The 26,687-nt window shown below is 40.3% G+C and overlaps 1 protein-coding gene across 1 annotated transcript in view; it reads left to right on the top strand.

The window, feature by feature from the left end:
• The window catches only part of CDC16 (cell division cycle 16), a 786,728-nt gene that overhangs the window by 129,557 nt on the left and 630,484 nt on the right, over window positions 1-26,687 (top strand). Inside the window, exon 4 of the mRNA XM_044071112.1 lies at window positions 24,070-24,108. Within this exon, the coding sequence (XP_043927047.1) occupies window positions 24,070-24,108 (39 nt within the window). The remainder of the gene's footprint in view (window positions 1-24,069; window positions 24,109-26,687) is intronic.

Genomic DNA, 26,687 nt, shown 5'->3' with positions numbered 1-26,687 from the left:
CCATGTGGATGCTGTCTTGATGTGGGCATGTCTGTTTGCCTATACTGTTGTTCCTACCTATCAGCACATGGCTGGATGTGTCACATTAATGCAGTCGACCTATATGTCACATATAAGGACTTACACTGCCTTAACAGACATGACCTGTGACCCTGCAGACTTGCTCACATAAGGTTTTACATGTATGTGTTCTGCCATATACATCTACATGGCACTGTACAGCAATTCAGCATCCTACCATGTATCACCTGTGTTGCACATGTGATACACATTGGACACTGGCTAGCCAGATAGTATTTGCAGGGATGGATATCAACTATAGCATGTACAGTCAAAGTCAACTAGTGGGCTATATGCCATGGGCCATGTATGTATCTAGGATGAAAGGTTACATGGCAGTAGCTGACAGGCGGGTCTGTGGGGCCAGTTGGAGCGGTGCCACATTACTGATCCACAGGGTTAATGATACATTTACCATGCGGTCATCACACCATATCTGAGAGGGGAGCGATGTGCAGCTTTGACGAACAGGAATGCATAGTATGGCAGGACTATGTAAAATGTATAAGACAAGGATCTGTCCAGCATGTGGAAGGTGGATGTCCATGAAGTATGTGTTCGAGATCAGGATGAGTGCGTGTAGCATGTCTAACATCACTAGTTTGGACATGGATTTATTCAGGGTATGCATCATGCTACATAGTGGAGATGGGGAATAGGAAGGCTGGTGTAGGCCATCTGCACATGGCCAATACTCCTTAAAGGAAATATGTGATCTGGTATGGGTCACTTGAGTATTGTGTATGGCTGGACAGTGATCTCTAAATACATGGATGGCACCCTGTCATTATTAGGGTTGCCACATATGACTACCTGACAGGTGTGGTGACGTAGCTATCACAAGAAAGACAACTGCCCAGCTGCATCCCTTGCACACAAGTGTTCTTTATGTTGACCGCTGCCTAGGTTGTAGTTCATGGATACAGCGTTATTAACATAGGGGTGACAGTGCAATATGTAGCTGTCAGATTGTGGCCATATGTCACACACACCTCACCCACAAAGCCCCTTCTGTATGTTGTCCACAACACTCCTGAGTCAACTATTGCTCCTAGGTCATAGTCATTTGCATACTTCAGTAGGCAGATGCCTTCTGTTTGTCTGTGAGGTATGGACTACAATGAGGGGGGAATAAAATTAATTAACCTTGACATACTGTAGCTGCCACTGGTGTGATGAGCATGTATTATTCAGACACCTTCTGTAGTGTTGGTTCTGCCAGCAGTCCTGTTGCAAAACACTCCTGTGACATAGGAATGTACATCTAGTGTACCGAGTGTAGGTGGTACACAGTATGGGTGAACCAAGTGTAGGTGGTACACAGTATGGGTGATGATGTCCTATGACCTGGCAAGGTTATGATATGCAGTGTGACATTAACCTTTCTGTCATCTACATCTGTACTGCTGACATCACTTATTTGATCAAGGTTCATGGCCTTTCAGACCAGACTCAGCAGGGTAGTAGTGCAGTACTTCCCATTATCAGTGGCGTCTCCCCCTTTGTGGGTTGTGATACCTGTTAATGTGCACCATTCAGTGTGTACACAACCTGACATGGAGCTATGTTTTACATGATGTGTTCGTGGAGAGCATCTTGTTTTGCCATATGTGTATGATGCAACCTATGATGTGGACAGGTCCCATGCAGCCTGAGTGCAGCTTGTACCTGCATAGTTGTGGGTACAGGGGCGCTGTGGTGTACATGGATATATGCTTGTGTACCTGTTGGGGGGATGGGGCCGTGTGTTTGTTATCCAAGACCCTATCTGGATTGCTTATTCATGCTCAGCACTTGTTCAGAACTTGCAAGCACTACGTAAGCTAATAATTACTATAGCACTCAATCTTCCTCATTATCTAGAGGTAAGGGTAAACAGGTATTCTTTTCTCACTTGCTTAGAGTAAAATAGCTCTTGTACTCACTTTCCTCACTTATCTAGGTGAAAGTAGTTTTATATTCAGGCATGTCCAAGAGTCAACTGCCAGTGTTCTCACCTGTCTATCTGATGAATCTGGACATCTTGAGGCAATGTACACATTGCCTCATGTACACAGACAAGCCTCTCCGCCTACCACCCAACACTACAACCTGTGAGAGATGCACTCATCTAGGTAAACTGGAGGTAAAGCTCTCTCCAACCAAGCCTGACCCTGACAGTCATGTGGAGAAGGTAAACATTCGCACCATACCACACTCATCACATAGTCTCACTGAATCTGCCCCACCATTAACTGGAAAACTACTAGTGTGCCAACACATTAGCTCAACGCTTTCTGGAATTCATAAACACCAATGCCCTGAATCAACATATCCACACACCCACCAGGGGCAACAATATCCTAGACCTAGGCATTACCAACATGAGTGACCGGTGCTCCACACATGAAGTCAACTCCTCGTTGGTCCGATCCGACCATGAGCTGAACACCATTGATATCCACATCCCGCCCCCACCCCCCATTAAGGGAACCACAATATAATATGTCTACAAAGCCAACTACATGCTTCTTAAGACAGACGTGGTGAACATCATGACACCCATGCAGATGGACAATACTGTTAGAACTGCTGAATCCTACATAGATGCACTCTATAAGCACTTACACGAGTGCATGGCTTGTGCTATCCCAAACAGAACCAAGACGCTATACTCCTAATTAAGGAAACCAATCTGGTGGTCCCCTGCCATAAACAAACTGTACTACAGGAGGAAGACACTGTTGCAAATGAGAGTACAATCCCATGTGTGAAGGAGCTCCCTGGCCAGCCTCAGTAAGAAGGTGAGATCCCTTATAAGATCTTCCAAAGCTAGCTACGATAACTAAGCCACCACTAATTCCAACAACAACCACAAAGCATTCTATAGCTATGTCACATATCTCGATGTCAACAACCAGATCTGCTCTGAGTTACAGCACAAAGGCGCGAACATTACAGAACCAACTGATATTGGCAACATCCTGGCAGATAGGTTCAGTGCTACCTTCCCCCCTCCCTCTCAAAGCTGCACACTCTAAAGCCAATATCACAGCATCCATGGGACCGGACAACATCCCAGGCTGTGTTTTACATGAACTTCAGAATGTACGGTCTCCCCACCTACGCACCATGTTCAATAATAGCCTTGTTAGATATTATGAATATAAATATGCTGAAAGATAAATTATAGAATAAAAAGTTTGCTTGAATATATGTATAGAGTTTAGCAATGTAAAATGTGCATTCATACTATATGTATAACAGACAGGCTTCTCTTCACAGCATCAAAAAGAAAAGCCTAACAAAGCAATATTGGAAAGCAAGGATTATATGATTTTCTCATGTTTGCAGAACAAATATCTATTAACAGACATCCTTTTTTATAAATTCATCAATACATGATGTTTTTTCCAGTAGGAACAGCTTATACAGATGTTTCCTTTCAGAATGGCATCCTCACATCAGCAAAAGTGCTTACATCACAAACGGACAATAGAAAAGTCTAAAAACAGACATTATGTGACTTCCCATAGAAGGCCAGAAAAATATACTGAGGAAATAACAACCTCTTGTGTGCGTGACTAGCTCTGTATTTAGCTATTGTAGTAATTCAGTTATGTGAGAGAAGGACAGAGAGAAGGACAGAGAGAGGTATTTTGTAGAAGTCATCATTCATATCTGTAATGAAGGAAAACTTTGTAAATATATGCTACAAATCTGACACTACGCGTGGTTTGTTATAAAATAAGTTATCTGTAACTGTGCTTATAGCTGCAAAATATATTTCTTTATCAGTGTGCAATTTGAAAGGCTTGACAGATGGAGTCATGATGTGTCTCTGATTCAGTAGTAAACAGCACAGCAAGACTGTGTGTCTTAAGAAGACTTCAAATCCCACAGTAAGCAAGCAAGCAAGCAGAAGTAAGCACAATATAATTTTTCAATGGTGATCCTTTGACAACGTTCCTAGCCTGAATCCAAAAACAGGGGGAGTGAATGGGTAATGTCACTCCTGTAAAAGCACAGTAACGTTTATGTGAAGTACTCCAGATTTCTACAGTTTTCAACAGTTTGTAGCAATACAGTTTAATAGATGTCTAAATCCAGTGAGACTGCATTGCAGGAAGGTGGAGCAGTTCCATAAATTCTCCAGAAAAGGTACAAGACGAAGTTGTAAGACTGAATCTGCCAGTTTTGCTGTACCAACTTCACAAGTGACTACAGAAACTTTTCAACCATCTACAGTAAAGCAGCTTGGCCATCTGCCTGTCTGTTGACTGGTAAGAAAATTATTCTGTGTTACATACAGTATGAATGCCATAGAGGTAATAATAATAACAGAATAAATGTATATACAGCATATTAGCAAATGTAAAACCTTATTAGGGCAAGTTAATAGTAAGGCATTATGCAAATGGATTGCAATTTGATAGTAAGGCATTATGCAAATGGATTATATTTGACTGGTATCTGAAATAAAATCATGTGTGGTATAAAAATGTTTATTGTGTGTACAATGTCATAAAATACAGTGCATGACATTATCCAAAGGTTAGACTGTACAGACAAAAATTGTAAAGGTAAAGAACCAAGAAAAGTTAATATGTTGACATTATATTCAAATGTTAGACAGTTATGTTCTGTCACCAGATGTAAAAGGTTTATTTCAGAGTTGCAACAACAGTCAAATCAGTTACTGATAGAAACTCTAGTACATTTTGTTACAAAGAAATGTAATAAACTTCTAAAAGACAGACACAATGAGTTCAGGAAACTTAGACAAGTTATACACACATCTTTTCAAAAGGGCATAGGAGTTTCAAATTCAGCAGAACAGCTTACTAAAAAATGTCAGAAAGACCATACAATATTACAGGAAACTATTCAACAGCAGTTGCAGGATAAAGGAAATAAATTAGCTGAACTGACAAAGACTAAAAATTTCCTGCATACACAGTTAATCTGTGCAAAAGAAATATATTTTATAATATGTTTATGTTTTGAAAATGGTTAAGCATGCATGCTAGGATGGTAGGATCTGATGTCTAGACAAATCATTCTTAAATGTTTTACTTTCATTCAGTTAAAGCAAGACATCTATCAGTACTACAGTAAAGTAAAGCATATGAATGCCCCATATGAATGCCATTCATTAGCATAGTCAAAAGGTAAACAAAACTGTTCTAGTGTATTATAATATATAAATTAAATAAAAATAGATGAGTAAAAATTTAAAGTCACAAGACATGACATGCTTGTATAAAGATATACATATACAAGACAGACATGCATGTGTGTTCTTTTCATCTAGAGTACATCTGTTACAATACACAAGAATAACAGGCAGACAACAGCAAATATAAATAATATAAATATAAATGTGTTGGTTAAACTAATATCTATTTCGTTTTTTACAATTTGTTTATAATTGTATAGTAACACCAAACAGTTAAAGTTCTGAATTTTAAAAAGAAAATCACAGATGGTATTATTCAAACAGTTTTTGTAAAATTAATGGCAGGGCAGTTAAATCGTTAAATAGATAAATAAATAAAAAATACTGAAATCCACGTAAGGTAATTGTAAAATAATGTCTATTTATGTTGTATAAATGCATAGTTATGCAAATCACAATCACATTAAAGGAAAAATGCTAAAAGAATTAACTATAGTTTATAGAGTATAAAATGTGAGCTCAGACCTTCCTAGACTGAATGAATAGTTACAGGAAATGCTGGAAAGATAAGATAAACAACAAGACTGATTGCCAGGCAAGTAGCTTGAGTTTTTCTAAAGCATCATTGTTATTAAAACATAATTGTTAAAATGTTTACAAGCAACACTATTTGGTAATTGTAATAAAATGTCACAATTGTGCATAGATGTCACTGATAATCTGTTTGCAAGTAAATGTTAAAAGAGAAGAAAAAACTCAGTTGCATCCAGTACAGCCAGCAAATGGGCTACAGTATACATGCAGTTCAAATCAATTGTGCAGGAGGGTGTAAATGTCTACTAGTGGTAGTAAACAGTGAAAGCTTTATTTAGTAACCTAATAAAATAAATGTATAACCAAAGTGTTGGGCTAACATACATTCTATTTTCACAGCATAAAGCAGGTAAACAGTGCTGAAGTACTACAGGGGGAGAGGGGTACTTTCTCAGTTTTACACTGACTGTATAAGAGGGAGGGGCACTTTCTCAGTTTTACACTGACTGTATAAGCAGTACTGCACAAGGGTCTGAAATAACGCTACAGAAAAAATAAACAGCAAGGGTCTGAAATAAAGCTACAAGAAAAAATATCTCATTCCTTCTTGACAATACTCTTTTATGGGGAGGGAAAAACAGGTATTAGTGTATTAGAAATACTGGTAAACTGGATTAAACCTGACAGGATAAGATATTTTACAAGTTGTTAATAGCTATCATAATGGTTATTATTGTATTGTTTAGCATTAAATTGTATTTACAACCTGTTAAACTATAAAGCTATACAAGAGATGGTTTAAAAAACAAGAGATGATTTAAAATTGATAAAGCTATACAAGACAGAATAAAGATATGCAAAATGCATAAATGTTTCTAATAGCAAGAATGGTCACTATTTTTAATATGTTTTTGGCAAAACAATGTTGGTATAAAAAAGCATCAATGTTTCTAATTGCTGAGTATGTAGTTTAAAATAACAGGACCTATGAATTTGGTGGCAATTCCACTAGATATTTCTAAAGAGACAATCATTTTCCAAGATTTTGCTTAATATTAATGTTATTAAATTTGTAAGATTAGACTAAATGTACTTTATAGTCATTGTATGCAGAAGAATTCAGTACAAATGATAGTCTTTGTATGTACAAATGCAGAAGAATTCAGTACAAATTAAATGAATGTCTAGTAATAAATATGTGTGAAAAAACACGTTTTAAAAAAAATGGGTCCAGGGTACCTACTAGATTGAAATGCATAAATAGCAAACAGTCTGTGTAAATACATACTGATCAGGATACATTGTAATCAGTATTCAACCAAGATGTTAATGGGCAGTTCAAAGACATGACCACAATGTTATGGTTAAAATGACATTGAAATTGTGTGTTTTCAGTAGTGTATAAATGCTTGCAGAAGCACATGGTTCTAATCTCTTATAGTTACTTCAACAGTTGCAAAGAGTTAATGAAACAGTTCTAAGTCATAAATGAAATTCTATGATTGCAAAAGAATAAATTGATCAAGTTAAAAAAAAAATAACATTAAAGCAGACACAGCTCATAACTGATAAAATATTTTCACAGAATGGTCTGCAAAAGAAAAAGTTGTTAAATACATTCAGGTTTGGTAGTAATACATGTTTTCATTGTATTAACTATGTAAAATTGCATTTTGACTTGTATCAAAGAAGACTAAAGGGTTTGTTTCTTGTGTTTTCTATATAAAATGTTTTGAGTATGTTTAAAAACAGAGGGAATTGTTAGATATTATGAATATAAATATGCTGAAAGATAAATTATAGAATAAAAAGTTTGCTTGAATATATGTATAGAGTTTAGCAATGTAAAATGTGCATTCATACTATATGTATGACAGGCTTCTCTTCACAGCATCAAAAAGAAAAGCCTAACAAAGCAATATTGGAAAGCAAGGATTATATGATTTTCTCATGTTTGCAGAACAAATATCTATTAACAGACATCCTTTTTTATAAATTCATCAATACGTGATGTTTTTTCCAGTAGGAACAGCTTATACAGATGTTTCCTTTCAGAATGGCATCCTCACATCAGCAAAAGTGCTTACATCATAAAAGGACAATAGAAAAGTCTAAAAACAGACATTATGTGACTTCCCATAGAAGGCCAGAAAAATATACTGAGGAAATAACAACCTCTTGTGTGTGACTAGCTCTGTATTTAGCTATTGTAGTAATTCAGTTATGTGAGAGAAGGACAGAGAGAAGGACAGAGAGAGGTATTTTGTAGAAGTCATCATTCATATCTGTAATGAAGGAAAACTTTGTAAATATATGCTACAAATCTGACAGACTACGTGTGGTTTGTTATAAAATAAGTTATCTGTAACTGTGCTTATAGCTGCAAAATATATTTCTTTATCAGTGTGCAATTTGAAAGGCTTGACAGATGGAGTCATGATGTGTCTCTGATTCAGCAGTAAACAGCACAGCAAGACTGTGTGTCTTAAGAAGACTTCAAATCCCACAGTAAGCAAGCAAGCAAGCAGAAGTAAGCAGAGAGCAGCTCAATATAATTTTTCAATGGTGACCCTGACGTGATACTTTGGATCCAGTAAGCTCAATATAATTTTTCAAGCCTCATGCCGGGCATAGTGCCCCTGAATAGAGCATGGCAACAGTTATCCCACTCCACAAAGGTGGTGCCACAATGGACCACGGGACCTATTTCCCTATAGGCCTGACTAGCCTGGTCTGCAAGGCTATGGTGCACATCATGGATCTCAGTAACAGAGACATTGGGTACTTCCAAACCTTTGACCTCTCCCAGTTTGGCATTGTTAAGGGCAGACCATGCCTCCTAAACCTGGTGGACTTAGAGACAGTTACCAAGGCATTAGATGAGGGTAAGGAGGTCCACAAAGCCTACCTAGATCTCTCATAGGCTTTCAACACCATTCCTACTTCTGGTTTATCAACATACCCATCCGCCTGAACATTAACCCCAACGTCATTTGATGGTTTGCAAAGTGGCTCACAGACAGAACCCACACAGTGGGAGTTGCATACCCTAGGTCCAACTGTATACCAGTTACAAGTGGCGTCCCCAAGGGCTTAGTCCTAGGACCCCTCATGTTCGGTATATACTTCTCTGACATACAGACAAGCAGAGGTGGGCTTTGGCTGAAAAGGTTTGCAGATGACTGCAAACTAGGGGACATAATTGTTTCCCCAGCTGTTACAGACACCCTTTGGAAGGGTAGCACTGAGGTGGATACCTGGTGTTAATATCATGGTGTCAAGCTGAATGCCTAAAAGTGCATAGTCATCCCCTTTGGATATAACTAATTACCCGCTGACTACCACATAGGTGCTAGTCCCCTACATACAGAAAAGGTAATAAAGGATCCAGGAACCCCAGTAGATAGCAATCTCTCCTTCAATACCTATAATGACAAGGTGGTTAGAATATCCTTCTACATGGCCCCCTAATCTCTAATGGGTTCGCATCCAGATCAAAGGAGGCCATTGTGACTGTCTACTCATGACTTATTAGACCCATTAAAGGATACAACACCCCATTTGGGATATACTTTACAAGACAACTGCAACAGCTTGGAAGACCACACCAGTACCATACCAAGAGGATTACTGACCTCAAACAGATGACCTATGCAGCCCAACCTAAGAAACTCCAGCTGTACTCCATTGCATACCGCATACTCACAGGTGATCTCTGCTTGACATACAAGGCCCATGTCCAACCCTGTATTGCTGGATATGCTCCACCTAAACAGAGGCCCCTGAGAGCCACATGCTCTAGGGATATACACCTAACCACAACGATGACTAGGACGTGCTGGATGGATAGATTCCTAACCTGGACACTCCCCATACTTTGGAACATGATTCCTATGTACATCAGGCAGGGCTCCTCACTAGCACTCTTCAAGGGAAACCTTGACGTGTGGATGGGAGACAGACATGTACCCCGGGGATCACTGCAGTGGCTCTGCTGGACAGAGGCACAGGGAACTAATGGCTCTGCCGTTCAGAGGCACAGGGAACCAACTTATGGGGGTGGCGAAAGCCAAAACACTCTAGCTAGGCTTATAAATACCCTTGGTAAGACAGCCTAGTATCTACCTTTGCACATATTACGTGTCTCATGTGCATGGGTAGTTAACCAGCTCTTCCATTTTACTTTGCTATCATGCTGATAATGTCGCGTGACTAAAAGACATATATATCCTGTTATTGTGTATTGCAAATGCCAATAGACATAACTAATATTTGCCTAGTATTATAGGTTCATAGGTTGGTACTAGACTATCGGCCCTAAGGCCTATGCAAGCCTAGCCATAACAATTCCCTGGAAATTTCTTCCCACAATATTTACTTCTCTGGGCCCTTGTCTAGCAGGGTGACTGACATGATTCCTGGGGTGAATTTCCTATCTCCCATCCAATCATCAAGGTTCCTTTTGAAGAGGGCCAGTGAGGCGCTCTGCTTGACATGTATGGGCAGTCTGTTCCAGAGTATGAGGAACCTATCCCTCCAGCATGTTTTGTTCATTGTGATGATAAAGTTTAGATCCCTGGAGCGTGTGGCTCTGAGGGATTGGGATTTCTTTAAGTGGAGCATGTCCAACAGCTCAGGGTTTGACATGGCCTTGTATGTTAAGCAGAGATCGCCTCTGAGTAGACTATATGCCACAGAGTATAGCTGGAGTTTTTTAGACGGTCAGCATATGGCATCTGCTTTAGGCCTGTGATTCTTTTAGTGAAGTATTTCTGTGGCCTTTCCAGCTGTTGCAGATGTCTTGTGAGGTACATACCAAATGGGGCATTATACTCTGTAATGGGTCTAATGAGGGATGAGTACAGTGGGACAATGACCTCCTTTTTTCTGGATGAAAGGCCCTTAGTGATGAGGTGTGCCACATAGAAGGATTTCCTGACTGTTGTGGCGATGTGGTTATCCACTTGTGTCCCTAAGTCTCTCATCACACTTTCGATGTTTAGTGTCCTGCCACCTATGTGGTAGTTCATGGGTACATGTTTTTTTTTTTCAAAGGGGATAACTATACATTTCTTGGCATTAAGCTTGAGCCCATGGCTCTGGCACCAGGCATCTGTTTCTGTAAGGCCCTTTTGTAGAATATTCACATAATTTGGGGATTCAATAATGGCTCCCAGTTTGCAGTCATCTGCAAACTTTGTTAGCCAGAGTCCCTTAGTGTTGGCCTGTACTTCAGAGAAGTAGATGCCAAACAAAAGTGGTCCCAGGACTGAACCCTGAGGTACTCCACTTGTCTGGAGCTAGATTTGGAGTCGGCTACTTTTACAGTCTGGGTTCTGTCTGTAAGCCAGTTGGCAACCCATCGAGTGACGTAGGGATTTATGCCCAGCTTAGTAAGTTTATCTATGATTCCAGAGGGGGGATGGTGTTGAAGGCCTTGGCGAGGTCCAGATAGGCTGTGTGGACCACCTTACTGTCGGCCACAGCTCTGGAGACTGATTCGAAGAAGTCACTCAGATTCAGGAGACAAGATCGGCCCTTCACAAACCCAAACTGGGTGGGGTCCAGTGTTTGAAGGTTGCCAATGTCCCTGTTTCCACAATAATGCGTTCCATGCCCTTGCAGATCAGGGTTGTCAGACTGATGGGATGGTAGTTCCCGGGATCCAAGGCAGATCCTCCCTTGTAGAGCGGGATAACTGTAGCTGTGCGCCCCTCAGTGGGCATGAAGCCTGAGTTGAGGCTATGATTAAACATGACACTTAGGTGGGGTGAAAGTTCATTTTGTAGTTCATGTTGTACACAGCCTGGGATGTCATCTGGTCCCATGGATGCCATATTCTTAGCTTTGGAGAGTGCTGTTTCTACCTGTGTGGCTGTGATTATCGGAATTTGGCAATCATTTGGTATTGAGATGGGCCCTTTAGGGGGTGAGAAGGGGATGAAGTTGGCACTAAATCGATCTGCCAGGATATTGGCAATATCCTTGGGATCAGTATATTTAATGCCATTCTGTTGTAGGATGTGGATGTCAAGGGTGATTTGCTTATGGTCAGTCCTGACCAATGAGGGGGTGACCACTGGTGTGGAGCATCTATCTCCCATGTTGGTAATGACCAGGTGTGGGATATTGGAGCCCCTGGTGGGACAATGGATTAGTTGATCCAGGGCGTTGGAATTTATGAATTCCAAGAACCGTTGGGAAAAGGAGTTGGTACCCGAGTAGTTTTCCCAATTAATGGCAGGGTAGTTGAAATCACACAGTATTAGGGTATTTGGTTGTATCTTAATATTTTCCAGTATGTTTAGGAAGGTGTAGTGAGAACCTTGGGGTATGGTGGGGGATCTGTAGCAAGCTACAGTTTGGATTGCAGTCTTACCTAGTGTTAGTTGCACCTGGAGAATTTCAGATGCATTGTGTTGGGCAACTAGTCTGGAGGTGTGAATATCCTTGGTGAATATGGACACTCCTCCACCTTTAGTGTTTCGGTCTTGGTTTTGTGGCCGAAAAGTGTGGTAAGAATTGTAGCCTGGTATTGCAGGGGTGCTCTCTGGAGCCTTGAACCAGGTCTCAGTCACTGCACAGATATCGATGTTCTCCATTTTTAGGAGTGCCTCGAGAGTGCATTTTGAGGTTTAGACTTCTAGCATTGAGTAGCATTACCTTCAGATTTTGCATGCTTGTATCTGTTACAGTGGTGATTTTATCCTTTGAACCTTGCCTAAAAAAGGCACTATAGGAGTGGCAAGAGCTTTAGCCATTAACCTGAATCCCAGGGGTGACAGGTGCAGACCATCTCTGGCAAAGCATCATGGTTTGTCGATCATGTCTTCCCAGGCAGACAAATACTGGATCCCCTTTGAATGACACCAGAAGCTTAGCCAATTGTTGAAGTCAATCATTTTGTCCTTATACTGTGGTATCATTCTGGGCAAAGGCAGGATGCTACTCAGGGCTCGGGTCATACCTGCCTGGGTCACATGATCCAAGAGCTCTTCCATGTCTCTCTTCATGTAGTCCAGGGAGGTACATCTCAAGTCATTCATTCCAGCATGGACAATGACAGTCGTATTTGTACTTGTTGTGGAGTGACTTGAGTGCATGCTTTATGTGGTGGATCCTGGCACCCAACAGGCAGCTGACTGTAATTTTCTCCTTGTTCAGCCTGGTGAGTGGGACATCAGTGTGCCTGACTATAGTCTCACCTATGACTAAAGTGTTGGGTACATTGTCTTGCCTTAGGGGCTGCTGTTGGGTGGCACACTGGTGTTGTGAGCTATGTGTCACTTTGCTTGTGACTGGTGTTTGTTTGCGTTTCGGCTTCGGAGGTCCTTGTTGCTTGGGCAGGTTAATGTTAAGGGCCTCCGCATATGTGGGTTTAGTGTTGCTATGTGTGGGTGTTGATGGTGTGGGTTTTGAAGGGCTATGAGTTGCTAGAGGTGTAATGCAGGTGTTAGTCTTCTCCTCTTGACTGTCTAGCACAATCTTGACCGGAGAGAGCTTTGCTTCCAGTTTGGCTATGTAAGTGCATCTCTCGCAGGTTGTAGTGTTGGGTGGTAGGAGGAGAAGATTGTCTGTGTACATGAGGCAGTTGCCGCATTGCCCCAGTATGCCCAGACTCACCAGGTGGACAGGAGAAATCACCGGAAGCTGACCCTTGGATATGCCTGTTTAGGTGCTATTATGTAAAGTGTAAGAGCTGTTTTCCCTTACCTTTGTAAGGTACTTTGCAATTGTAAGCTGTTTAGTGCCTATGATTAATTTCTCCTTATTGACAAGGAGAGCTGAGTGCTTGTATCAGTTTCAGGCTTCCTAGTGCTTTCCAGCAGGTTCTGGAGCAAGTGCTAGTCACAGGGGTTCAGATTTTAGTGCTACTACTGAGAAACCACCTAGTGCTGCACGATGTGAAAAATGTACAATCACACGAGTTTTTAAGCCAGAAAGTTGAAAGGGATAGAAACCAGCCCAAAAAGGCTAATAAAATTACAATTTCAGAGCTGGAAACCACTCCTCTAGTGTTAGATAGGCAGTACAATGCTCACCAGTCCCACTGGTAGGCAGTAGGATTTCCCTCTACCACAGCAAGGTCTGGATAGCTCTGAGCACAGAAAATAAAGTTCTGAGACAAGCAAAGCCTGGGATATGGACTGGCTAGAAAAAGTGGGAAATGAGCAAACAAGATAGTATTTTTTTTTTGTTGAAACAGGCTAAACAATGCAATAATACAGTAAATAAACACAGAAAAGGCTAACACACTTGAGTGTGTAGTTCTAAACAGTAAATGCAATTAAAACTCTACAAAATTAGCAATTTAAAACTTTTTTAAATGAAGCAAGGCAAGTGCACAACTGGAAAATGATTTAAGAGGCAGTAACACAGCAGAATAAGTAGCTAATCTACATATACAGAGAAGTCTATATATACAGAAAAGCAGTTAAAACACACTAACACTTCAGATGCAATGCAACCTAGAGCACTTGAGTTGTAGCAATATTAAGGCAATTACAGTTATAATAAATGCTCTAAAATATACTCTATATTTCCAAAATGTTTGAGAAGCACAGTCAGAACATAAGGAAATTCAGGCAAAAAAATTATTATTTTTTTTTTTAAGGGAAAAAGGAGAAACAGAAGGTCTTATCAAATGTTCTCTCTGTATTGGGTAGAAAGAGCTAATGACACTAGACTGGGAGGAGTGTCCCAGATCAGATCTACAGTAGGGGTGGGCAACTGCAAAGCCACCAAGTATAACACCAAGACACCAACAGGGAGGGCAGGTGGGGACACTAAAGCTATTAGCCTACAAAGCACTACAGATAGCCACAAAATGAATGTTTTTAAACAGATAAAGATTTGTAAAGACACAGAATGCTTTTAACTGCAAACAAATCAGTTACCCATGCAGATTACAATAAAAGTGCTATATATAAATTGCTAGAAACAATAAGTAATTGAAAAAAAACAGGATACTTATATATCTCAGCTAAGAGTTGGAGTCAACACCTCTCATCCACTCTGCTCAGTGTGTATAGACAGAAACTCTCCTTGCTATGTGGCTTGTAATACATATCCGCCTACAATACTGTACATTACACAGTTATTGGCACGATATCCCACAATGCAAATCATAATTGCACAGTGGCCCAGCCTTCGACATGTTATTCTCAGTAATACACCCATACAGTTACAATATATCGACATATGCTATCCCCTGTTATATCACATACTTGTTGGACCAGCCCTGCCACTGGCAGCGGCTGGTGAGGAGTATTTCTGTTCAAAGCCCTTATATAGCATCCTTTGTGGTGTATGCGGTGTTTGCCTTGTGACCTACAGCAGTACACACAAATACTACAAGCGTTATCTTACATCATTACAAGATAACTGTTTCCACTATATGGATCGTGTGCACTTTAAATACTACAAAAAGGTACTACATACACAGACATAATGACTGTTCTACATACCTTATTAGTAACCCGAGGTGTCGTTAACTGTTGATTCAGTCCTTTTCAGTTTGTGTTTCAATGTTCGTTGTAATGTTCCGCTGGTATATATGGATGGTTTGAATGTATCCTTTTCTAGTTAAATATTGGTAACGTGTTATCCTGTCCACCAATTGCTGTTCCAAAGTAGTTAATTAGATGCACATCAGCTGTGTAGCTACTCCATTAGCAGATACCATGGCAACAGTGGTGTATAACTGAGTACTCCTTTTGGGCATTGTCCATTTGTCTTACTTTTGAGGAAGACGGCCTGGATGTGTTGTTTGTGATATATTTCAACAGCTATATGTAGACACACAGAGATGTATTAGCTTCATGACTCCCGTGGACTATGTGTAATGGCTAGATGATTTTATTCTACATGTGAGTACGGCTGTTCTATTTCAGAACATTGCTACTTATGCAGGGTTTGTTTGTACCTGATACTTCTGCAAATGTTTAAGTCTGGCAAGGATGTTTGGGCAGCTCAAGGCTGTATGGCTATGCATGAATTATGTGGTTTACAGTGTGCTCACCAGACATCCTTGATTTGGTGTACAAGTGTAGCATACTGTGCTGTTACTCCGTAATTGCTAACACATTCCAGTGTACACACAACCCTGTGAAACGGGATTAGTGCAAACAAACCCTGTAACATCAGCAGCTGTTCCATTGTATAACAGCAGCTATTTCACATAGGGCCATGTTAGTGTGACTCTGACAAGGTATGTTAAGGCTTCTGCAGATGTCGTACAGTGAGTGAATGATTTGTGATGTTATTACAGTTTGTATTGTAATATGTTTGGGTGTGGGGGTGATGTTGGTGGGTGTGCATAGCAGATGCAGGTGTGTAGGAACTGTGCGTGAGGGTTCCTTCCCTATTTGAACACCTATTCTTTTGTGGACTAATACAATGGTAATTGCAGGCTGATTCATTAAGGCACTGTTATGTGGTTCCTGTATAGCATGCAGATGATGTTAGTCCTTGAATCCCTTCGGTAATACATCTGAATGTAATAAAGTGTTGCTACATGAAAGCTGTGTATTTCTGTCATAGGTATTTGCAGTCATCGTAGTTGTGTTGGTGACTGACCCTCTTTGGCTAGGGTTGCCACCTTTTCATATGGCCATAGTGGAACCTTTTTGGGACACACATCAGAATTTACAGGCCAACACAAACCCATGGTCAGTACAAGGGATAGAACTTTTCTTTCTTGCCTAAATATAAGCTTATTCTTGTAGCAGTTTAGTTGCTTATCCTGTTTCATGTAACATGTAAGTATTTTAGATACAGAAATAACTATTGTATGCAACTATTACAGTACATATGGGGCATAATTATGTCCTACAATCCCAGGACATTTGCCATGTTTAATATATTTGGTCAGGACACAACCGCCCAAAGAGGGAGTGTCCCTCGCTAAGTAGGGCAGGTGATAACACTATCATTGGCTCATGTCCATAGCACATATTTGTAATAGTGTATAGGCATATACTCGCCATATCCTTTGTTCATAAAGGTTGGTAGTGGCGGAATGTGTGATTGCTATGGTCCATGTTATACACATATATGAACACTTCAACCGCTGTATATGGGATACCTATGGAATCCCAAAACCACAGAGTTCCGACGCACACAGTACCAGGACCAGACTCCCATACCCCACATTACTGACAGCGACAGTAACTCGCGTAAATAACACGAACATGGAACACACACACGCACACACAGACACACTGCTACCCACCACATACAAACAAACCATCCTACACTACGTATGAGTAGGTGGCCAAGCCTCCCTACACCCCCCATGTAGGTGTCTGCGCACCCCACACCACCCCCTACTTTAATATTCTACCTCCTAGGTTGCGCAAACAGACGCACAAAGCTAACCCACACAATACAGTCAGCCAAGAACACATACCACATACAGAACACACACTTACACACACTACAGCCCTAAGAAACACACTTGCACACAGTAACCTACCTGAACTGCAACACCAGAAGCACTGACTAACTGTCCCTTAACATCGTGATTTTACATCTCGCGCATCTGGTGTTTCGGTACTGTGTTCTTTCAGACCTTAAGCCTCGAGATTACGCGCGTCGGTATGTAAAGCAGTCAGTATGTGGTAGGTATCCCATTTATATGTACCTCCATGGTTATGTAGATGTTGTTAACCTATCTATATCTACATATATATGTATATCCCCATATATCGACATATCTCTCTCTCTCTATATATATATATATATATATATATATATATATATATTATATATTTTATTTATTTTACATTTGTTGACCTGGCTGGTCCAGCTGGATATATTTCCATTTTCAGTAGAGGCCCGGGGAGAAAAGCTCTACATATAAACCACAACCAAACAAAAATGTTTACAATATACAAGAAAGGTATTACAATTTAATTTATGGGAAGACTATGAGACACATTACATTAATACATAATACACCTACAGATCATTTTACGGTATGAATATCTAGGGCCAACCCCAAGACATTGTTAAGATACATTCATATCCTCCGTTATTCTAGTTTACTCCAGACAGTTACTATTTCCAAGGGGTTAAACAGTAACAGTAGAAAAAGGAGGAAGTATAGAGAAATGGCAGGAATACTACCTTCAGGATACATTCATAGCCGAAGTAGTACAGATAGCTTATAGATGCTACTACTTCAGAGGAGTAGAGAGCAAAGAGTGGAGGAAAGTAGGAAGTTGAGAGATAACCGCAGAGAAATCCAGATGATTAGTCTGGGTAACAGCAAGGGCATAGCCAGTGAGTTTTAAGGTATTTCTTAAGACTTTGTTTAAAGAGAGGAAGGAAGGGAAGTGAGGTTAGGTCAGATGGCAAGAGGTTCCATTGTTTTCCAGCGGTACTGGAGAACAGTGAGTCCCCAGCCAAGTTGTTAGACTTGGTGGTACTAGCTAGAAGTTTATTGAAGAGCTTAAGGAATTAAGATTTCTATAGGGTGCTATAAGGTTGTTGAGTATCAGTGTGTTGTTGGGTTGGTAAAAAATCTTATGAATAGTGGTAAGTTGGGAAAGTATCAGAATGTTTTCTAGTTCGAGCCAGTCTAGATGCTGAAGGTTAAGACAGTGGTGAGTTCTATATGGGTTTCCAGTGGCAAATCTAGCAATACTATTATAGGAGTTGGCTAGTTTAGTAAGATCATTTTTTTTTAGATTGGTGTATATGGGTGCAGCATAAAGAAGAGTTGAAATTAGATGTATTAGATATAACCTACACCTTTCATTGGGTTCATGCCGGTTTGTCCTATTTCAACACATTCCTACCTTTTGTGTTTTATCCTGTCAGTATACATGACTGCCATTGGTACATCTCAGGTAGCTTAGTGGTATGTTATTGTGATGAATGTGTACATGGTTGCGTGTTCTAATCCTGGCAGTGATAAGAGCAGGCACTGGTAGTGCAAGGGTGATTTAACGCACATTTCAGCGGTTGTGTGTTCCACATGTTTATTATTCTGTGGAGAACTACCTATATTTGCAAGCTGTGTTTAAGGTATACTACGTAACATGTAAACATCTTTGAAGATTCCTGTCAGGGATACTCCCCATTATTTGGAACTACATCCCTGATTACATTATACAAAACCCCTCACTAACACTCCAGGGAATCCTTGCAGAGTGGGTGGTGAACAGTGGCTACACCCTAGGGATCCCACAATTGGCTCTGCTCTACAGAGGGATAGTTAGTTAATCGATGGGGTGGTGACAGCAGACACGTTTTGCCTATGCTTATGAGTGGCCTCGGCAGTTGGGCATGTACCTACCTATGTATCTATGAACCTATACATACAGTATGGACACATGCTGATAGCTTAATTTACTGTTACGGTATTGACTTACCTTGTGCCAATGGCGGTTGTGTGTACAATAGTTGAGGGCTACCTATGTAGGATGCACACAGTAGACCACCTATACATGACAATTTATAGGGAGTCGTGTGTGTGTGCCATCCATGTTTGCTGTGTGTGCAGGTAGAGAAGGGTGTCAGTCCATGAGTGCCTACACTGTCAGTGTGTGTGCTATACATTCCCTCTTTGCCAAGGCATGGGCATACTGAGCACGCCTCCGTCTGCCTACTGTGGCTAGCACAGGGTGTTCGTGGTCTGAATCCCTCTGTGCCTGTGGGTCCCTTGGCAATGGTGGTGGGCTGTGAGGGCCTTCACCATTCTGTCCCCATTGCAGCTGTTTCCGCAGGATCATATTGTGTAGCATGGCACATACTATGAAGATGTGGGCACACATTCCTGGAGAGTACTGCAAGGCTCGGCCAGATATGTCCAATCAACGGAACCGTGATTCCAACATTCCAAACACGCGCTCTATGATGATTCTGGTTTCTGTGTGTGCCTCATTATGGCGTTCTTGCATGGCTGTGTGTGCATTTCCGATGGGAGTCATCATCCACGGTTCCAGTGCATAGCCAGCATCCCCCACCAGGTGGCTATATGGGATGTCCCCCCTGGCAAATACCTGATACAGCTGTGAGGCATGCCAGATGTGGGAGTCGTGATAGCTTCCAGGGCTGCCAGCACACACATCCATGATAATGCCCTGGGCATTGCACAATACCTGGCAGTTGATGGAGGGGAATCCCTTGCAGTTTATGTAGCACCTATCCTGCTCACCTGGTGGTGACTTGATGTGTATGTGCGTGCAGTCTATTGCACCCAGTACCTCCGGGTAGTCTGCCACACGGAGGAAGAGACGCATATTGCTGGCCAACTCCTCCTGCGTTCGGGAGACGTATATGTGCTCATTGGCATGTGGTAGCATGGCATCCAGGAATTGGTGGAGTACCCTGGATGCTGATGCCTGTGAGATCCCCATGATATCCCTAGTTGGCCTTTGGAAGGTACCAGTGGCTAGTATTCTCAAGCTTACACATACCTTCGTGTCCACAGGGATGGGCTCCCCTCTGTTACTTCTGGCTGTGAGGCATGGCCGACACAGCTCAACAAGTTGCTGTATGATGTCCCTGTCCATCCTGTAATGCTCTACTATCTCCAGATCATGTAGCCCCTGGTAGGTTACCCTGGGTCTGAACACTCTTCTCCTTCTCCAGTGCCTGAGATGGTTGTCAGCATCATTCTCCACACCACCGTCAGTCTCCAACACATGCTGGTGAATCAAAGCTATGGCAGCCCCTAACATGTACATATTAAAAGTTCCCCGTCTGTATACACCAATGGTGCAGAGTGTCTGGGAATACACAAGTGTGTGTGTGGGGCTTTCACACCTTATACTGTTGTGCAATGGATGATGCTGGTGTAACTGGGTGTGTTTGTGCTATTCCAGCTGCAGGTATGTTAATTATTGTTTTTACAGCAGGTACTGCTATTGTGGGGCCTTTGGTGTTGACTTACACTTGGCTGCCATAATTCATCTATTGCCCTTTACTTCAATTTTCAACCCAATTCCCCTCCCATTGTCAGGCATGCATCCAGCTGCCACTTTTCTTGTTTTGTACTTTCACAACCCAGGATTGTGTTGGGAAATGTGTTATGTAGCTGATCTACTGCAAATTTGCTTTGTTCTGCTGTGACAGTTCTCTTTTCTTTGCTGTACAGCATCTTCCCTTTCCTGTTTTGCAAGTAGCTGCTAGCAGCCTTGTTAGCTGTTGTCTATGGCCCACTGTGAGTTTCTAGGTGTTAATTATTCATTTGTACTCCAATTACCATGCTGCAGCATTTCCTTATTGTCTTCCCGTATCCTTCCTGTTTCAGCTGTGGTTCGCACCGTGCACAGCCGTTTACCGGGATTCGTGCACGTTTTCATCCATGTTCACATGAACTTTCGGTTACTTTGTGTGCTCTCAGCTAAGCAAAGCTATGGCTACTTCCACACCCCTATCCTGCGGCTTTGCTTAGCAACAAGGATTAGCAATGATCCAATGTGCTTACAGCTACGGTGGCACGTCCCTCTCTTGATGTCATGTTTACCTCCAGGCCACTCCTTGGTGTTGTACCGCTACGCCGTGTGGTACATCCTCACGCCGGTGGGGCATTTGAGATTCAGTATTACTTGACTCATTTGCATGGCATTGACTGCTAATTCCTAGTTACTGCACAGAACACTGTCACAGACCCTTAGCAACCCTTGCGCCATGGTTGTGGTGTAGCATGCGTGCCTTTGACTATTATGTGGATATCATGACTTGTGTTACATTGCAGTTTTATGACATCTAAATATATTTTCCTTGTGATCCCGTTTGCGCACAGATGCACTGCGGTTTTACTTTGCGTTAGTGTGGCCATGACCTTAAATATTATTTAGCCATTGGCATATATTAACATTATAATACGTAAGTTTGGTCTGCTTTCATGGTTCCGATGTTATGTTTGACAAAATATAAACCGTTTTTTTTTTTGGTTTACATTTCTACATGCTTATGCTATGCCTGCATCACTTCATGAATCGCTATATACCTTCATTTGCATGCTACACTGCTGAACATGGGGTAATTAGCATACATGCTCCTGGAGCTGCGCAGCTCTGGTGTACGCTGGTAGTGCACGTGGAAACAGCTCGTACCTGAATCGCTCGACGGCCATATTTGGCGCTAGATCGTCGACGCTACTCCAGCGCCTGGCGCAGGCTTCATGAATCCCGGGGATTATCTTTTCCATTTAAACAGTACATGTAGACCTGCACTTTGGTTTTGTAGGGCATATAATGTTGGACTGTTGTGTGCAGACTTGGGATTATTCTCTTAAGACACATCTATTCTTTTGGACAGATTTGCAGCAGTAATGCTTGGCTTTTGCAATACTGCACACCAACAGCGTAGACGCTCCTTTGAGCAAATTCAGAAGTCGGTTATTATGCATAGGAACAGGACTGCTCCACTGAAAAGAGAGAGCACTTTAAGGTTTTCAATTTTTCTTGGATTCCTGCTCTGTTGATATTTTATGCACAGCCACAGTCTGCTTCCGTGTGCTCTTGTGGTATCATTAGGTGGTTCCTTTATTATTAGTGTTCCTTCCAATGTTTTTTTCTGGCACTCCAAGAGTACTATTTTATTATAATTTGCTGCAAAATGCCAACTGTGTGCTTGTACTATGAAGCACATTAGATATTATCTGAACACTCTTGGAGTCTAATGGATAAAATAAAACAAATGTTTTATTAATGAGTGACAGTACAAACATTTGTTGTAGTTTTGTATATTTACAGATTTATTTGTTTTGTTTTTAAGATGTTTTTGTTTGTTGATGTCATAGATATGGGATACGATTAGCTGTTTTATGTTTCGCAAGTTCTGTATATCTTCTAGCTTTTTTCTTTGTATTTTTTTTATTTCAAAATTTGAAGGTGTAATTAATAGGTGATATTTTTTGTTCTGCTATAGAGTGTTTTATTTTAACCCCAAAGATTCCAACAATGCTCTGTTAATGTTTGTTTTTACAATTTGGAATAAATAAAGCTTTATCTCAGCACATTAAAATTTGTTTTCATTAGGGAGATTAAAAATTGAGATAGCATATTTCCACTAGTGCCCACTAGTGCCCAATGAGTATGTGTGCAATTGTGTTTTTTTTTTATTGACACTTGGACAATAAAATAATTACCTATCCCAGTTTACTTTCTGCATGTCTTTTGGGTTTGTAATACCATGACTGGAATGGACCCTATTCCTCAGTCAACGTATAATTAAAATTTGTGAAATTAGTATTGTTTCATTCTTTGATGTTAGCCAAGAGTGCTCTTCGTAGTACCCACATTGTAACTATGATTGACTCCTGCAATTTATAGAGTTACATTTATGGGTAGCATATCTAAATAAGAGTGTAAATTTGTTTTTATGAGACTCGTTGCTCATCCTTCTTCCACATTTTCCTTGTTTATGCCTGCAAATCCTGGTAATTTTGTGTCTGTCTGTACACAAGGCACTGTAATCACTGGGTATAGCAATTTCACTGATCAATGCTACTTTTGTCTTCTTTTCATGGACTACTGTATCTGGTTTTCTCACATCTATTTTTTGAACCTGTCCTGTAAACAGTATGGGATACCTTATTAAACCCCAATTTAATCATCTCGCAGGTATTTTTAGTTTGCTTACAAACAGGATTCTAGTTTTTGTGCTCAGCCTAGCATTGTTAGGTAGCCAGATAAACTGAACAAATTAAGACTGACATTTTGCATAGCACATCCAGCTTTGCAGAACAGTGCGTTATAAAACTGAATATTTTTTTTTTTTATATATATATTTTATAATGACTGTTATATAATTGTATGGTGGAAGAAAACTGAAAGCAGCCTTAGGTGTACTGAGGGTTTAAGTACCATGTTAAGGACATTTTTGTAGTATGGTTAAATAAAATGTTCACATGTGGTCAGCTATCACCTCCATCTCCTGAACAAGAGTATTTTGAAAGTGAGTGCCAGGGTCATTTTTTTCTGTGCTGGTGCTAAATCTGAATGTGGAAATACACATTGTCTTTGTATAATCTTTGCTACCTCTTAATAAGGTAATAGAGTGCTGCATTTTTTATATTTATTTAGTAATAGTCTTTATACAGAATGTAAATGTTCACTTGAGGAGTAGATCATATCCTGCCTCTTCGCTTGGGGCAGTATCTAAGATTTAAGACTAGACTGGCATTATGAAGGAAGAAAGGGTGAGAAAGTACAACAAGGAATACTGCAGCAGAACTACCACCCAGGGCTGTAAAAAATAAGTTGCATATTATACACTGCTTTTTCCTGTAGTTCTGATCTTATTTAATTATTCATTTTATTTAACAAAATATCTATGTTTTCTCCCTCTTTACTCAGCTTCATGGAGCATGCCAATATCTTGCGGCTAAATGTCATGTAAGTAGTAACTTCAAATTATGAAAAATACTTTATTTGACACTAATGACACTAATGTTTTACTTAAGCAAGTACTTTATCTTTCTCTTTTAATGTCTACATAAATATTTTTAAATAATACAACAGCTGTAGTTGTGGGTCTCCAGAATGAGACTGGTTCTGCACTGCTTGCGGTGTTTACAACTTGTGTTGTCATAGTGGTAGTATGATGTAATAATGGTGTGGAAGGGAAAAGGTTAATGTTTCTACTACAAACTGCTTAGTTGGATTACAATGTATAATACTTCAGTGCAAGAGAAGAATGAAGAAGATAATTTTGTGTGAACATACTTTGTTATATCAGCCTTAGATCACAATGCATTGAATAATTTAAAATGGCTAGGACTGTCACAAACTCTTTTATTATTTGCCCAACTCACTTAAGTTCATATTGTAATAAACTCAGTAAGCACTACTCTGTTCACCACATCATTCAAAAATGTAATCCAACCAGTGAACAGTGAGATCCAGCACAAACCAAAATCAATTACGCACTACCAAATCCAGTAATCACTACAGTGATTGTCTTCTTTTGGTATATGTTGACATCTGGAACTCTTGACAAAAAAGTGTGTGTGTGTGTGTGTGTGTGTGTGTGTGTGTGTGTGTGTGTGTGTGTGTGTGTAAATAGACACACACACACACACTCACTAAACAACGTCCTGGCTCAATAATAAAATACAACAAACCAATGACCATAAAACTTGTGTGTCCTACTCTTGTGCCTCGGCTCAAACCTTCAGTGGAGTACAAAATTAGGCACACAGTTTCATCTTGCATACATCATTATTCATTCATTAAAACAAACTAATTACATAATTAACTTCCTGGCTCAATCCTGGAACTGACAACTATAGAATTACAATAACACTCTCCTCCTTTAAAATATTGCCTATAATATTTACTTGATGCAAATAAACCATCTAAATTCCAGTCATTTATTTATGCAACACCCCTTTCTAATTCTATTTCTCCATTTTACATTTCAATCTTACCACCTTTCTTACTCTACTGTGCTTGTATGTTTTCCTTTTCCTTTGCTTCCCCAGCTTTATTCTTTACTAGCAATGCACATCATGATCTTTCTGTGTGTACCTATCAGGAGCGGCCTTAGGTCAACTGGCGCCCTAGACAAAAGGGCTCCATGGTGCCCCCCACCACACTACCCGGTGCCCCCATCCTGGTCTCCCTACACCAAATAAATACTGGAAAAGCACCCCTGCTTGAGCAGTGCCCTAGGCAGTCGCCTAGTTGGCCTATGCGTAAGGCCGGCTATGGTACCTATTAGTCCAGTGATCCCTGCTTTATAGTGTCTCATCTGTTTTTGGTAAAGTTGTCATCCTAATGTCTTATTCGTTGTGGTGATTATTGTTGGTAACCATATTTTTGTGTATTGTTTTGCTCAATATGCAGTGGAGCTTTTTTCCCCCTAAGCCTACTCCGAAAAGGGGCTATTACAGCTCAGTTTTATTTTTTGGGTTAACATATGGAAAAAAACACATTTATACAAAATGTTATTTACAAACTTTTTAAGGCACATTTTGTTGTATAAATGTACTTTTAACCACTGTATTTAAAAAAAATGTGTGTATTTCTTTACTGTCTCTTTAAATGTATTTAAATATATTGTATCATGTGATATTCTTACTAGCTGTCATGATTTTTTTAGTATTTAAATGTCATGTGGTGTTTAGTAGGTTTCATTCTGAAGAAGTCTTGCAAGGATTGTTTAGATGAAAGCACTTAAAGCTGTGTTTGCCTTATTCTACTGCCTTGGACTAAAGTGTTTTCATCTGGATTTGTGTTTATTACACATTTGAGCATACATTGTCTCTTATCTAGGTTTCTCATACAGAACTTCTCAGTCCTGCCCTTTCTTTTTCTTCTGTGTGTCAGCATTAATCATTTCTTACATTACCACTGATATGGAATGCTAGAATCTCTGTCTTGCAGCAAATGCTTTATATGAGCTAGATAATCAAAATAAGGAGAACTGAAGATGTTCCTCAAATTATTTACTGCTGTAACCATTACTGACTTTCTTTCTTGGGATATCGTGTCTGCAGGTAGCCCAACTGACTGACTGGCTAGACTTCCAAAGCTATTCCTTTCCCTGTGGCTTCTGATGTCTCCCTCACACAGCATCATATGCAAATTGATGGTATAAGGGGAATTCCATTAAAGTCAATAATTGCATTATCTGCTGGAAACAGATTCCTATTAATCCAGTGGTGGCAGTAAATTGTACTGTTCTATTTTTTTCAATACCTTTAGTTCTTTAAACTGTCTGAATAGCTAGCTGACTTTCTGGGCAATTTTATTTACCCTGAATTGTTAAGGGGTTCAGAGGTCTACACATTTGATGCAGATATATTACTAATTTGTCTGGGAACAAGTCTCTGTACAGTCTAATTTAGACCTTTTTGAACTCTGTCTTCATTCTCCACTCCTTGTGGAGACGCTTTTTGGGGCACGCCTTTGCATTACTTGGAAGCACCACAAGCAGTCTTTGAATAAATTATAGTCATTATAAGACATAT

The sequence above is a fragment of the Protopterus annectens genome, chromosome 5.part0 (genome assembly GCF_019279795.1).
Source record: "Protopterus annectens isolate FY-2018-M chromosome 5.part0, PAN1.0, whole genome shotgun sequence".
In the NCBI taxonomy this organism is placed as follows: domain Eukaryota; kingdom Metazoa; phylum Chordata; order Ceratodontiformes; family Protopteridae; genus Protopterus; species Protopterus annectens.
The sequence above is the reverse complement of the archived record's forward strand: the minus strand, read 5'-3'. Positions and strand labels throughout refer to the sequence as shown.